Source organism: Bison bison, unplaced genomic scaffold (genome assembly GCF_000754665.1).
Source record: "Bison bison bison isolate TAMUID 2011002044 unplaced genomic scaffold, Bison_UMD1.0 scf7180017864118, whole genome shotgun sequence".
Taxonomy (NCBI): Eukaryota; Metazoa; Chordata; class Mammalia; order Artiodactyla; family Bovidae; genus Bison; species Bison bison.
This window is the reverse complement of record NW_011494690.1, coordinates 1926056-1941745: the sequence shown is the minus strand read 5'-3', so window position 1 is coordinate 1941745 and position 15690 is coordinate 1926056. Positions and strand designations below refer to the sequence as shown.

Here is a 15690-nt window from a genome sequence, read left to right as displayed (position 1 = left end):
GGAGGGGCTGAGGGTTTGGAATGAGAAATGGGCCAAGAATCTAACTCCTTTACTGGCTGAGTCCTTATGGGCAAGTCTCCTTTGTCTTATCATCTATACAGTGTGGGCCTTCCCAGGCAATCATACTAATGTGAGAGTTGTCAGGAAATTTAATGTGAGATCATGAATGCAGAAGCATCTGGCACATCTTCTGCCCCTCCAGAGCATGAAAAGAGGTTTCAGAGTGTCATCATCAGCCTAGTTACTGAGCATCACCATTATCAGGCGCAAGGCTTGCTGAGAGGTTGCCCTATACCAGACACTGTGCTGAGAGCGGCACCTAAATTATCCCTTGTAATTGCCACATCAACCTTCTGAGGAATTTATTATTCCTATTGGATTGATGAGAAAACTGAGATATGAGAAAGTAAATAAACATTTGACCCAAGTATACATTTGTAAAAAGGCTGGGCCCAGAGTCAAGACTTTACTGCCTCCTTATTTGTAGATCTGTAGGTGAAAGAAACATTAAAAACACCCTGGACTGCAGGCTCAGCTTCCAGGTCTTGCGACTTACAATATTTATTACAAGAAATGTTTTATCAATAAGTTAAAATGCTAAAGTCTGTGAAAAATTTGCTTTAGGCTGTAAGTACAGTGCATTTAAGATTATTCTTATAGTAATCATTCATAAGAACTTTAACTTTAACTTTAACATAAAAACTCTCATAAGAATTTTAACTTGTTCTGTAGTCGGTAATATTTGTTTCTTTTTATTTTTTTATTTAAGAATAATTGCTTTACAGAATTTTGTTGTTTTCTGTCAAACATCAACATGAATCATTGTCAAAATCAACATAGGTATACATATATCCCCTCCCTTTTGAACCTCCCTCCCATTTCCCTCCCCATCCCACCCCTCTAGGTTGATACAGAGCCCCTGTTTGGGTTTCCTGTAATGCTTTCTTGATGGAACATAAAAGAGGCATGTATGCCTGATGGGCTGGGTTTGAGGACCAGATTACCTTATCTATATGCATTCCTTTTGTCTTGTTGACCTGGTGGAAATGGCATGGCAGTGACTCCCTAGACATAGGTCAAAACCGGCTAAAAACTTCAGTAAGAGAATGAGTAACATCTTGAGTTGAGCCACGGAGAGTTTGTCTTTGCCCTTAGCGCTTGACTTTGTTTTTGAGCTAAGTTCAACTGAAAGTACCGCAAATTCCATTCAACTCCATACTTTGACAAAGTTTAGCCAGTTTTTTGCAAATACAGATGAGAAATTCAGTTCCAGAGACCAACTACTACAGGAGATTGAGGAGGGCCCAGCTAGCACTCTTTCCAGTGGGCCAGTGCCCCACACTTCTGTGGAATATTAGCACCATGAATGGTGAGGGGTGCTGCTTAGAAATAAAAAGTGACAGCTTCCAACTGGCATTTCCCATTATGTGGAGTCTTTCTAAATGAGATGATTTTCCATTTGGGGGAGGGAAGAGTAAGAGGTCGATGAAGGCAGAGGCAGGTGTCTGGAACTTCCAAAGATGGGAGACTACAGTTTTCCTCACAGGTTGAAAATGATAGAGCCCTCATGTGTATGCATTTCCTTAATAATTTATACATTCCAGTTCTTTGAGAGTTGGTGAAGACAGAATACACAGCACATTCAGAGTCACAATTAAGTACTTAACAATAAGGCAAAATTCTGAAGCGAAAACAGGATTTTCAAATATACATTCATCAACCCAATGTAAAGTCAATGACATTCCATATTCCTTAAGCCAAGTCTGTACATACTTATGAGGTTTGTCAATACCGGGAAAAGAGTGACAAGCTGAACAATTACCCAGGTAACTTGTTTCTGGGAGAGTTTGCTTAGACAACGCTAACCTATATTTTCCCTCTCTCCTTGCCCCCACCCCACCCCAGTTTTCCCCGAGCATATTTTTGTATCTGCATTATCTATATACAACTATATTCACCTTCCATTTCACTTTGTATAGGCAGAGTATGACCTTGGCTGCATATATGCATATTAAATACAGTAGATGTTCAGGAGAATTAGATGGATGAAGTACAGGGATCCAAAGTCTGTTTTGCTCTACTATGTAGCTCCAGCCAGACAAGGAAACCATTAATAATCACCAAGTGAATTAATGAGGATCCGTTCAGTCTAAAATCCTTTTCTTTCAAGCTTTTGAAGTGTTTGGATACTCATCTAGACCTGACTGCTTCCCTTGTGGCTCAGCTGGTAAAGAATTAGCCTGCAATGTGGGAGACCTGAGTTCAATCCCTGGGATCCCTGGGAAGATCCCCTGGAGAAGGAAAAGACTACCCACTCCAGTATTCTGGTCTGGAGAATTCCATGGACTGTATAGTCCATGGGTCACAAAGAGTTGGACATGACCGAGTGACTTTCATTTTCTAGACCTGACAACACAGATACATCCAGATACACAGATATATTTCTGCATATGTTTATGTCATATAGATGATCTAGATAATTTCAATTTCAAATACTTGCTGCTTTATTAATGCCCATCCTTTAATTTTTAGGATTCCTGCTTCTCCTTTACTTGATTTCTGGGTCAATTAGAATATCTCTGGGCCAGAGTGTCAATTCAGTATTGATCTTGAAAATAAATATGGGGAGTGAGAATAAGGGACAGGCATGGATTCCAAAAGAAAGAAAAGAGCTTCCACTCTCAGTAGCTTACATTCTCATTTTATACTCAGCTGTTGCCCTACTGCCAAACAGCAGGATGAGAAGAATATTCAGGTTGACTCAATGGCAAACATTTACATATTTGTAAATGAATTTAGTTTTTTAGTTTTTATGTGGCATTCAGCAGATACACTTGTAAGGCCATATCAATAATACACAAGGAAAATACTATTAATACTTGGAAAATTCACTCATCTGTTTGATTTGGCGCTAATTCCAAGATGTGCATTTTTCTATGGTTACATATAGTGGTGATTCAGTAAATCAGGTTAACTGTTAAATCTCATAGGTAACTGTTAAATTGGAGCTAGGATAAAATGTGATTGTAGGGGTTCTACCCTGGCTGTGTTCTCTACTGATATGCTTGTTGCTCTTGGCTTAGGGTCATGGAAAGAAAGAAGAGGGAAGAAATGGTGAGAGAGAAGGATAATGGTACAAGGAGCACTCCTTAGAGTTTGAACCCACTGGGTTGTAGATTTAGATATACATTCAGAGTCTTACCCTCCCTGAAAATCACAGAAGCTTCAGTAAGAGTTAATAGGTGCCATTATCTAAATTTATCTCTTGGTTACTGCACTCCTGGAGCTAAGCAACTATGCAGACATGAAAAGAGGAATTTTATTTAATTTAAAATGTATTGTGTGAATTTTTTAGTATGGCAGATGAATGGTAGTAATTATATCTTATTCAGGCTATTAATAAGTTACTTTGTATTCATATACCTGAATCTACACCTGTTGTATCAGAGGTAAGAGAGGAATAAATTGAGAAATCGGGAAAGGATAGTCTTCAATTTAACTTTTTCTGCAGACAAGTCACATGTAGATAAACAAGAGTTACTTGAATATAGTTTGTAGGAAAAGTCAAATGCTGAATTTGTAAGCATTTCTCCAAGGGTATGGATGTTGTAGTCCCCACCCCACCAAAAAGCAAATGAAAACCATTTTATTCACACTAGGAGGTCCGAGGTATGTAGATGTTGGCCTGGCCTTTGTAATCAAATTGAGTGCTTCTGCCCCAGATGTTAAAAAGCTCCCAATTCAGTGTAGGACAGTAAGGAGCTGGGGTGAGTTTTGCTGGTGGCTTGTCTTTTCCAACTGAGAAGGCAATGGCAACCCACTCCAGTACTCTTGCCTGGAAAATCCCATGGACGGAGGAGCCTAGAAGGCTGCAAATCCATGAGGTTGCTAAGAGTCGGACACAACTGAACGACTTTACTTTCACTTTTCACTTTCATGCAAAGCATGTTTTGTGGAATTGGGTCTTTAGGGCTGCAGTTTCCTGTACAAACTCTTGGGCTCTATTTTCTCTTGCAGTCTGGTGTCTGGTTTGGATCTGGTCAGATGAACCGTGTCTCCTGCCTAGCTGACAACCCACAGGAGGTAAGCCTATAAAACGGCACAGGCCATGGTTGTTCATGTGAGGAGGACTACCTGGCAAAGATGGGTGGTTCCCATGTGGAGTTCTGTTGAGCAGTGCTCTGGGGCAGGGACTGACCAAACTTCTTTAGCGCTCGAGGCACTTGTCTGAATTTCTTGGGGTGAAAATCATTTCCAGCCGGTCTCTGGTCTCGTCTGGATGCAAGGATAAGTCATTTTTCTTCTGCATCTTCTCAACGCACCGACCTTGCAAAGTCTGCACGTGGAAGCGTCTCAGAAGGGTGACCAGGACGACCTTCATCATCACCATGGCGATGTACTTTCCCGCACAGGCCCGGGGCCCAAAGCCAAAGGGCTGAAAGTACCTGTAAGGAACCTGGGAAAGAGATCAGACAATTAGCCAGAGTAGTAAAGGCTAGAGTCATGCATCTCCATTTGATTTGCCCTGAAACCACAGTCAGTCAGAATGCTCGGTTTTAGTGATTTGGCCATACTGCTTCTTCACAGACAGGAATGACTATGACTCAGATAAGACTTTCTCCTTCCAGTTTGATTCACCCTTTGTGATACAGACACAGCCTCAACAATCCCCAGTTACGTTTTCATGTGAAGTACTCAGCTAGCTCTGTGGGAAGGCCACATCTTTACTGCTGTTCTGCCAGTCACTGAGGCAAAGACTGTTGTGCCAGGCCGTATAACCTGATGCCAAGGACAATTTAGGCAAAAGTGTGCATTCCTGTCCTATTAGTGCCAAGAATCTAAATATTTTTTTGTCATACAAATATTTAAAGGGACACACCTCTCTGTCTTGTCCCCATTTGGATTCTGGCACCTAATAGATGCTTAGTTATTTTAGACCAATTGGCAACATGGCATGGGTTGCTTACATAGAAGCAAAATGAATTAGAGAACTGGTTTAACTTAGATCATATCTCTTCCCAATATGGCAATGGAAAAAGGGGCACAGAGGGAACTGTATGGATAATTCAGATTTTTTTTTAAATTGCCTGGAATTTGACATAACAGAGGCAGAATCTCCAGTACACCTCAATTAAGAACAAGGTGGGAGTTCTTCTAATTACTAAATCCGGTTTAGAATAGAGACTAGTACTTGTGGAGCCATTTGGAGAACCAAAGGCAGACTGCAAAAAACAAATCATTTCTTCTCATTTGATTTCCATCTAATCATCATTGATGATGCTTCAGCTGAATCTACATGATGACAATATGATAAGTTTAAATGGAAAAGTGGGTTGGTTAAATAAACTTCATCTCATTTTAGGCAAATTAAGGGCCTGAATTGTTCACACTTTGATCTCTCATGTGCCCTCCATGAAGACATTTCCAAGAGCTGGAAAGCCAGCCTCCTTGGCTCAAGGACAGAACTGATGGGCATGTTCTAGCCAGGGGAAATGTGTTCTCTCCTGGTGAGGCTGGAGGGGATGAGTGAATAGAATGAAATGTACAAACACAAATACAGAGGGGATTTAACAGTTGATGCGTTCAAGGGTGGCCGCTCGGTTTTAAGGAAGGACTCTTACATTCTTGGCAAAGTTTTCAAGAGTAAACTCATTAGGCTTTGGGAAAAACTCGAGTCTATGCATTCTTCCAAGATTCAGGATAATGTTCGTCCCCTTTTTCACCGGGTAGCCATCGATGACATCATCCTCTAAGGCTTTGCGCATGACCAGGTCCACAACGGGCTGGTACCGCATGCTCTCATTAATAAAGTTTTCCACCACTTTTAGCTTTTGCATATCATCAATCCTTATGTCTCTTTCACCTGTAGAATAAGATTAAAAAGACACAGCTCATGTTAGTTTCAATATATGGTCAGTGTTTAAAATCATACATTTTCCACAGAACAGTTTGCTCTTAGTTGAAAAAATGTATATCTATAATTCTAATGTAAACCAGTAACTGGAGTAAAATATCCTGTGCTTGTTCCGTAGAATGTCTTATGAAAATTTTGATTTGAATTTTATTATCTGAACATCTAGGGGTTTCATAGTTAAGTCTAAATTTCTAGAAAATAACAAAAATGAAAAACATTGGATCCGCATCCCCACATGGCTGCAGTTGGCTGAGGCTGAGTGTCTGAGGAGCCCTATAGAAAAACTCTCTGCAGCATGATGTAGATCTACTCAGTCTGCTTCAAAAATTTATCTGCCACCTCTGTGTTTCTTGAGTTTGGTTCCCTACTCTAAATTCTAGAAGATGTTAATTTCTTTTTTAGTCAAAGTGAGATGGTGAGTTTAATCATGTTCAAGGAAATGTTCTCTTCTGGTATCCTGTGCAGTCATCTGTCAGAAAATGTCTTTGATTATCCCTCCTCCCCATCTCATCCAGGACAACCTGGTGTGTTAAGGTGCCAAGAACTCCCTCTCCCCACCACACAAAAGGGGGTCCTGAGATAAGCCCTAGGTGAGCTGGGGATTGGTGGACACCTCTACAGTCTCAGTATGGCCCAACACTGGTCAGACAGGCTCAGATAACTCTAAAGCATTCTCAAATGGAGTATCAGTTCTATAGAATGAAATTCAACCCAGAGTCCCAAGGCAGGTCTGTCTCCTGTATAACTATGCTATCCAGGAGAGGTCTTACTTGGTCAGAGAACTCTACTGACCCAGCCCTTCATGTACTGCTCTTTGTGTTTATCTGGGGTGGGGAGGTGGAGGGCAGATGATGGGGAAGGTAATCCAAGTCATTTCCTAGGAATGACCAGGTGTGTGGGCCTAGAGGGAGCACGTGTACATGCACTAGTGTTTGTCCCGGTTTTCTGTTTCAAGAGGACTGTTTTGTCAGGGAGACATCATGGAGCACAAGCCCTTTTCACCTCTCAAGGAAATTGTATTAAAGGCTTATGATCTCAAGAGCAATTTCCTCCTTGTTGTCTACAGTCTGTCATTCTATGGCTCTCCTTCTCGCTCCAGTGAGCCTGCTTGTTGAGTTCTCTTTTCCTCATGATACTGAGAGCCCCAGGACTGCAGAGATGGCTCTGGCTCCTTCACCACGGTGCCCCCACACCTGGCACAGAACCCATAACCTAAAATGGGTGCTCGAGAAAACATTCCAGAACCAAAGCCTGGGGGTTATTGTGGTTCCTCGCTATCTACCTTCCCAGGCAGCTTTCCTCCTACAACAGCACATCTGCAGAAACCTTCTTTCACATATTTAATACTTGTATGAAATTTCACCTTATTGTCAACTATTTCAAGCAGCACTCAATTGTTTTAAAGGTAAATAAGATAAAATTTTTTTAAAAATGTATTGCCTTTCATTAAAGAAATAGGTTGTTTCATAGAGACTCTTTAAAGTCAACAAAGAAAAATCTATCATTACAGATATCTCTTCACATGTGTCTGAAATGTACTCCTAAAGAGATTACTTATGTGAAGCATGTTCCAAATAAAGCATTTCATTTTCTCCCAGAAAGCAATTCTGACTTGAATGTGGCAGTATTTTTAGGGGAAAGTGGGGATATCAGAAGCAATGCGAGAATGATGTGAAGCAGAGGCAGAGCAGGAGGAGATGGAGGTGGGAAGAGCTGAGCAGGGACCTGGGGGCTCCCCTGCAGAGGAGGAGAGGGTAGGGGGAGGAAGGGCCTGGCAGTCCAGGACCGTGGGGGAGGGAAACTGATTACTCCTCTGCCTTTGCTATCACCTTCTCTTCTTCCCTCTGCTCCCAACTGGAAGAAAGGACTGCTGGAAACCCGGAAACGCTGCCTTAAATGATAGCCATTTCCCTAAGTGGACCTTCAAAAGCCTTTGGTACTGACAAGGTAGCAAATCCTTGTGGATGATCTCATGTGTTTTAAACACAGACATATAAAACCACATGTATGTGCTTATGTCACTCTTTAAAAAGACCTTGAAGAATACACAAAATAATAACAGTGATTCCCTCTGGGAATTGGGATGAGGCTGAGGAGAAAAGTGGTTGGGTTCAGGTGACATTATTTTCTGCTTTATACATCTCTCCATTATTTGGATTTTTTCAATGAGTATGTGCTATTTTAAAATTAGGAAAACACAGGAGGAACCATCATTTTAACCTGTCTGGTATAATGAAAATACGACCCAATGACTTGCCTTATTGTTCTCTGAGCAGATTTTAACAAAGTTTTTGACATAAAAATTTTAGGACATAGAAGCTAATATCAAGAAATTGTTTTCTGAGCTCTATTGTTTGTTTGATAAATTCTTACCAACAACAGTCTGGATTTCCCTTATTATTGCCTCTTCAACCTGGGGATGCTTTGCAATAAGAAACAGCATGAAGAACACAGAAACAGACATGGTGTCTGGCGCTGCGATCAGCATTTCCAATATGCACTGGTTTACATTCTCTCTTGTAAGTTCACCACGTTTCTGAAGAATAGGAAGGGAGAGAAATATTGGGAAAGTGAGTGAGGTTCAGAACAGAAAGGGAGGTGGCACTCAAGGATCAATCACCTCAACAAAATGAAATCGTAGGAATTACAAGTCTCTGGAATTGACAATGGACATTTTTATTAATAATCTTCAGCTCAAAGCCGAACAGTTTAGACATTTATCTATGTATTTAATGTCTTTGCACTCCCTGGTTTTCATATTTTGTATTGTACAGACACAGAGATGTTTAAATCTTAAGGATCAGTCTAATAAGATTGTCTAATACTGAGCTATTTAGTTTGGGTATTATATAAACACTAAAGCAAACATTTAAAAGCAGAAACATGCAGCAATTGACAAGGGCGAATTTTTAGACACCTATACACAATCATACATGCTTCCCAGGTGGCTCAGCGGTAAGGAACCTGTCTGTAATGCAGGAGACCTGGGTTCAGTCCCTGGGTCAGGAAGATCCTCTGGAGGAGCAAATGGCAAGCCACCAGTATCCTTGCCCGGAGAATGGACAGAGGAACCTGGTGGGCTACAGTCCATAGGGTTACAAAGAGTAGGACATGACTGAACAACTGCGTACGCTCGCATACAGTCATACACATATGTTGTGTGGGAATTATGGTCAGTGGAGATCTGTACCTCAGCAAAAATCAACTCAGTGGCGAAATCTATGCTGTCTTCCAGCTTCTCTGCTGTTGAAATCCTGTGTCTTTTTTCTTCTATGAGAATTTCCATGGCATCTTTCAAGTCCTTGCTGGAAATAAAAGTGAAAATATAATCTACCTGTTGTACTCAGTTAAGACACCAAAAAATAGATTTATTTGCCATTTAAATAAAATGAAATGCTGTAGATGAAGCTATTAGTACTCATGAATAACCAAATTTATGCTTAATTATGTGCAAATATCCTTAAATTATGTATACATTACAATTCATATCAAGGAACCAGAGTTAGCCACATATCTAGCTACTGGTAGCAAAATCAAGGCTATGACCTATAGTTAAATGTTGAGAATTGTTACCAAAAGGCTAAATCCAATGTATTTTTTTAAGTATTGGCATGATAGAGAAAATACATACTGGCTTTCTCACTTGCATGTGGAATCTTTCTCACTTATATGTGGAATCTTTGTATTTTAATTCTAGTTATTCATTTTGGCTGTGCTAGGTCTTCACTGCTGCCTGGGCTTTTTTCAATTTGCAGTGAATGGGGGCTACTTTCTAGTTGCAGTGTGGGCTTCTCATTGTGATGGCTTCTCTTGAGGCAGAGCACAGCCTCTGCGGCATGCAGGCTTCCGTAGCTGCAGCACTTGGACTCAGGAGTCCTGGCTCCCAGGCTCTAGAGCACAGGCTCCATGGTTGTGGCCCGCAGGCTTAGTTGCTCTGGCTCATGTGGAATCATTCTGGACCAGAATCGAACCTGTGCTCCTGCACTGGCAGGCAGATTCTTTACCCCTGAGCCACCAGGAGAGCCTCGTGTGAAATCTTTTTAAAAGTGGGATGGCAAAACCAATACGATATTGTAAAGTAAAATAAATAAATTAATTAATTTAAAAATAATAAAAGTGGGAGTTCATAACCACATAGAGCAGATGGTTGTCTACTAAGGCATGACGCTGAGGGTGGGGCAAACTGGTGGTGGTGATTATCAAAAGATACAAACTTTGGGTTATAATAAGTCACTGAGATGTCATGAACAGTATGTGTTCATATTACTGTGTTGTATATTTGTGAGTGGCTAAGAGGGATCTTTAAAGTTCTCATCACAAGAAAAATTTTGTAACTGTGTATGGTGAAAGATACTAGACTTATTATGATGATAATTTTGCCGAGTATACAAATATTGAATCATTATGTTGTATAACTGAAACATAATTTTATATGTTATTGATATCTTAACAAAAAACAAATATTGGCATATTGCAAGGGCATATGGGGAAGAAGACTAAAAAATTTCTCTAGATCTTTACTGCTCTCGGTCATAGGAGATGTTACCTAGTTCGCTATCCATTAGCAAATTTTATATATCGAGAGAATGTTGCTGAGCTAATTTTAAAGAAAACAAAGAGGAACAGTCTCATGTGATAAGTTTCTGTGGGCCTGCTGACAATAGTGAAGATAAAATAATGACCAAATGTAGCTGCAGACCAGTATGACTCTTTAAACCACCACAAAATCTGACCAGAGTGAAGAGATGAATAATTGACCTTATTGATTCAAGTCACACTAAGCTCTGGTTGAGACAAAGAGAAGTATTTAAAGGACCACGTGTCCAAATCATCCACCTGATACTCATCGACCAGTTGCAAACATGTAAGAGCAACATGAAGCTGAGTTCCTCCTTGGAGACTAATATTACTGAATTTCAACATGTGCTAATGGATGAAGTTAGCTCTTCAACCAAGTTTAGGAACTTTAAGAGTTGGAGAATTTAAGACAGTCTGGACATCTGAGTAAGATATGAACAGAGGTATGAAGACAGCTAACATGTTTATTGTCGCCTACGTGTCATGCCCTGTGCTGATTGACCTACGTAGAGGATCTCATTAACTCATATCCCACCCTGGAAAGTAGGTTATATTTTATTTTAAAGAACTTCCCAAGACCATTTGGTTACTAAGTGGTAGAGATAGGATACAAATCAGGTCTGTCTACCTCTAAATCCCCTGGGTTTTCCATTGGTGGTTAGAGGTGGCATGTTTAGTGGCTGGCAACTTATACACTGAAGCTTCCCTGGTGGCTCAATGGTAAAGAATCTGCCTGCCAAGCAGGAGACACAGGTTTGATCCCTGGGTCAAGAAGATCCCCTGGAGTAGAAAATGGCAACTCATTCCAATATTCTTGCCTGGGAAATCCCATGGACAGAGGATCCTGGTGGGCTATAATCCATGGGGTTGCAAAAGAGTTTGACATGACTTAGTGACTAAACAACAACAACACTTGCACCTAAAAACCCAATGATTATCCAGCAGGCATTGGGCATTTGTCCAGTCTTCTGCTAGACTAGTCTGAGACCAAGGCAAAGCCATTTAATGACAATTTTAGGATCTCCCAAGACATAAGATGTATAATTAAACAAACAAAAAAAACACACCTTATAAAAGTTCATCATGAAAAAATTCTTTTGTGACTACTGTCAATTCTTACAAGTTGCATTAAATTAAATTGTTTCAATGTAATACAATAAATGATTTCATGTTTCCATTTTTCTAGACATGAAAAGAAAATTTTGACAAATAATAATGATAGGTTCAGCCAACCCTTTTGTCTTCAACTCAAAACACACTGCAGTGTCCTAGTTCTAGATTTGGGGTTCTTAGCTTCCTAGATGAAAAGCATCCCTGGGCCAAAGGCTGCCTTTCCGCTGTGGTCTGGCCACATGTGCCCAAAGCGCTGTAAGAAGTGCTTCACCAGCATCTTAATCAACAGCTCCCTGTGGTTCTGGGGACGAGAAAGCTTGCCAAAGAGGCCAGATATATCTGAGACACACACAAATCAGTCTCATCAATAATTATTCCAAAATGTGTTACTTACACAGACTTTTCATACTTTCTGCACAGCCAAGAAATCTTAAAGAAGATGTCTGGTTTGAGAAGGAGAGCTTGCCATGCATCAAAATACCCCTGGATTTTAACCACGATGGCACTTTCTGCAAAAACATCAGAGCAGATGAGCAAAAATATGAGTCCAAGAAGGGTATGCTGATGAAAGAAGATCCCCTGTAGACTCTCCTAGCATCTTGGACTCTAAGCAGGACAAAGTTCTGTCTTCAGTGGGTGTTACAGCCACGTGAATGTCACCAAAGAAATCAACACTAATTCATTCTACTTTAGCACCTAAATGGCCAAGTTAACCAGAGATTTGCCAGTTTTCATGTTTATGGTAGAGATCCAGCTTAGAATCTCACACGCTTCTCTTTGGCTGAGCCTCCAACACCTTCTGTTTTCCTGACCATGGGAAATAAAAAGTAATTAATGCTATTATGGCCTCAATTTGGTACCAAAGGCAAAAAGCCTTGCCATTCTTCTGCTTATATTTCAGTTCAGAGTGTAGAATTTATGTTGTAGTCTTCAATGCCTTATCCTAAGTCTCCTGAACAGTCAGTTCTTAATTGATTTTCTTGAATTACATTGAATACTAGAGAAAAGAAAAAACACTGCTTTTCTCAAATTATACACAAGGGAAGGGAAGAGACATGTATTTTCAACTGCTAAACACCAGGTGCAGGGTAAGGTGCTTTACAAAGAAACTTCATTTCATCCTTAGAGTCTTGCGAAGGGAGTGAGAATGTCCTCATTGTGCAGATGCAGAAGCTGCAATTCATAGAAATGAAGAAGTTTGCCCAACAGCATACAGCCAGTGTGGCTGGCAGCTCTTAGGCTGCAGCCCAGTCCTATCTGACCTCAGGGCCATGTCCTTTCCTCTTTGGTGCACCGTGTCCCCCAGGACCATTGAGAATTTAACAAGGACCCAGTGAGCAGGTGGAAATACACATAACTCTGTATGGATTATGCAGGCTCTTAGCAACAAAATCTGCATCCATAAGTTAACAGAGAGTTGTACAATGCACTTTTCCTTACCCCTCCTAAGAGTCAAGGCTGTTTGGGAATCAAGGAGAAGGGACTTCTAAAATAGGTAACTGTCAGTCCTTAGGAGTGTGTGGGACAGGCAAATAGGACTTCTACAGTGCCTGTCTGAAAGGAGTTCAGACAAGAGGCTGTGACTAAGGTCCTCAGAGTGAATGAGACACCCATCCTGATGTCAATCAGACTATAATGTCCTCTTGAAAGAAATAATTAAAGAGTGGAGACAGGAGACAAGGAGAGTGGAGAAAAGGAAGGGAGGACTTATCATTTGTTTGCTTGTCCAAATGTGGTAGATCAGGGAGCAGGTGTGATAGCTCAGTTGGTGTGGGCAAGAGTGAAAATCATGCCTTGTTCTTATTCCTGTGATGTTCTTCCCTCAGATCTGCAGGGGGTTCAGGGCTAAACTTCATCTGGGGCTTTGTTCAGATGTCCATTCCACATCAGAGGATCAGAGACCTTCCTGATCACCCCTTCTCTCCACTATAGTTTTGGCTTGTCTCCAATTGCCCCCCTTCACTTTCTAGCCCTTTGCCCTACTTTTTTTTTTCAAGGCACTTATTATTGCCTAAAATATTACTAGACAGTAACTTGTTTACTCTTCATATGGCCACTGGGATGTACACTCTTTGAAGGCAAGGACTTTATCTAGTTCATTGCTGTAACCCCAGAACCTAAACCTGCCATAAAATAGGCAATTGATAAATATTAGTTGAATGAATGTATGAATCAGTAAACACTGTTAGAAATCAAACCGGGAGAAATTTCTTTAAGCTGACAACAGCAGAATGGAATGAGTCCACGTGATTAATGTTTGGGGTTTTTTTGTTGGTGGTAGAGTTAAATGGATGTGTTTAATGTTTGTTTCTATAATATAATGAGGAAAGCATCTTCTTGAGTGAGAAATCTTGCCAGGATTGTTATAAATGCTAAATCACAATCTTTATGTGAAGCAATTTTTTATACTACTTGGCACATTGTAGATACTAAATTTATGGTAGTTATCATCATCATTTTAAGCAGCATCAGCTCAAAGTTTTCATACTTAGTGGCTTTGAGGGAGAGGTGTAAGTGTATATTTATGTGTGTGTGTTTGTATATATACATAGAAAGTTAAATAGATTGAATGTGGCTATGGGTTTGTATGTATGTGTGTATGTATGCATATATATCATATACAAAAGAAGGTTGGTAATGGTTGAATACATAGGTTTGGTGGTAGGATGTATTTATGACCAAATGAAATGATCACATCTATTAAGTTTCAGCTGTGGGTAGAATTATCCTATTTCCTAGAGCAATGAGAAGAGATACAAAAGAAATAGAAGATGGCTCTTGCTATGAATATTTAAGAGTTTATAAATAAAGGATGCAGACATACTAGGAAAACACTTTAGGAATACTTGGAAAGATTTAAATAAGAACAGTGTACAAAAAAGTGTATCTTTCCATGAGTTCATTATCCTTCTCATGCCCTGTTTAGTAAAAGGCTGAATGTCAAGTCATGAGAATGAAAATTTCAGTACCATCCAAGGGGATCCCCAGGAAGAGCATGTTAGAGGTGTCCAGCATGATGCGCCGCATGAGGGTCAACACGTCCACATAGCCCAAGTCATTGCAGACCTCTTCCAGCCTGTCCAGATGCTTGGTGATGGAATCAGCACAGATGGTCACCATGCGCACCAGGCCAGGGCCGGACAAAGCTGAAGGGGACAACATCAGAGTGAGCTACCTCCAACTCCAGGACACACAGCAATCAGGCAATTTTGGCTTTTTATGTTCGGAGCTTAACTGACCACATATTTTTATTCAATAACTGGGTGGAAATTTTCATATTCTTCTTTATGCTTTCTCTGTATTCTCTTAATTTTCTACAGCAGGTCATCACATTTATGGTTAAAAATGAAAAAAATAAATATTTTAAAAACAGGCTATTCAAAATTATACTTTTCTTCATATGATAACAAATCATTTGTGAGATTGCAATTGAACTATGTAATACTTGTGGTTATAAATCACAAATCTGTGATTTTCCATGTTTATTATATACCCTTCTAAAGAAGATTTGGATTTGGTAATAGGATATTTTATGTTTCATTGGATGGCAGAATATTGCTACAGAACTATTTAAATTGGATCTTACTGTTTTGATCTAAGGTGCTTACTGTTTAGTATAGGTTGGGCTCCCCTAGTGGTTCAGATGGTAAAGTGTCTGTCAGCAATGCAGGAGACCTGGGTTTGATCCCTGGTTTGGGAAGATCCCCTGGAGAAGGAAATGGCAGCCCACTCCAGTATTCTTGCCTGGAAAATCCCATGGACCGTGGAGCCTGGTAGGCTACCGTCCATGGGGTCGCAGCTAATTTTCTAAATTACCAAATGTTTTTGTTGTTGTTTAGTCGCTAGGTATGTCTGACTCTTTGCAACACCATGGACTATTGCCAACCAGGCTCCTCTGTCCCAGGCAAGAATACTGGAGTGGTTTGCCATTTCCTTCTCCAGGGGATCTTCCTGACTGAGGGGTCGAACCTGCATTTCCTGCTTGGCAGGTGGGTTCTTTACCACTGAGTCAGTTGGGAAGCCCTTACCAAATATAACTTTCTCTTAATCTTAGTTTCTCTTCAAACTGCAATCATTTATTGTAC

General features: G+C 40.4%; 1 protein-coding gene across 1 annotated transcript in view; it reads right to left on the bottom strand.

Annotated features, from left to right (window-relative positions):
- Positions 1-728: 728 nt before the first annotated feature.
- LOC104988240 (aromatase) overlaps positions 729-15690 on the bottom strand; it is a 54232-nt gene continuing 39270 nt past the window's right edge. The window contains exons 5-10 of the mRNA XM_010839491.1: positions 14575-14751; positions 12000-12114; positions 9105-9219; positions 8288-8450; positions 5622-5863; positions 729-4456 (exon numbers count right to left, since the gene is read on the bottom strand). Of these exons, the coding sequence (XP_010837793.1) occupies positions 4208-4456; positions 5622-5863; positions 8288-8450; positions 9105-9219; positions 12000-12114; positions 14575-14751 (1061 nt within the window). The 3' untranslated portion in view covers positions 729-4207. The remainder of the gene's footprint in view (positions 4457-5621; positions 5864-8287; positions 8451-9104; positions 9220-11999; positions 12115-14574; positions 14752-15690) is intronic.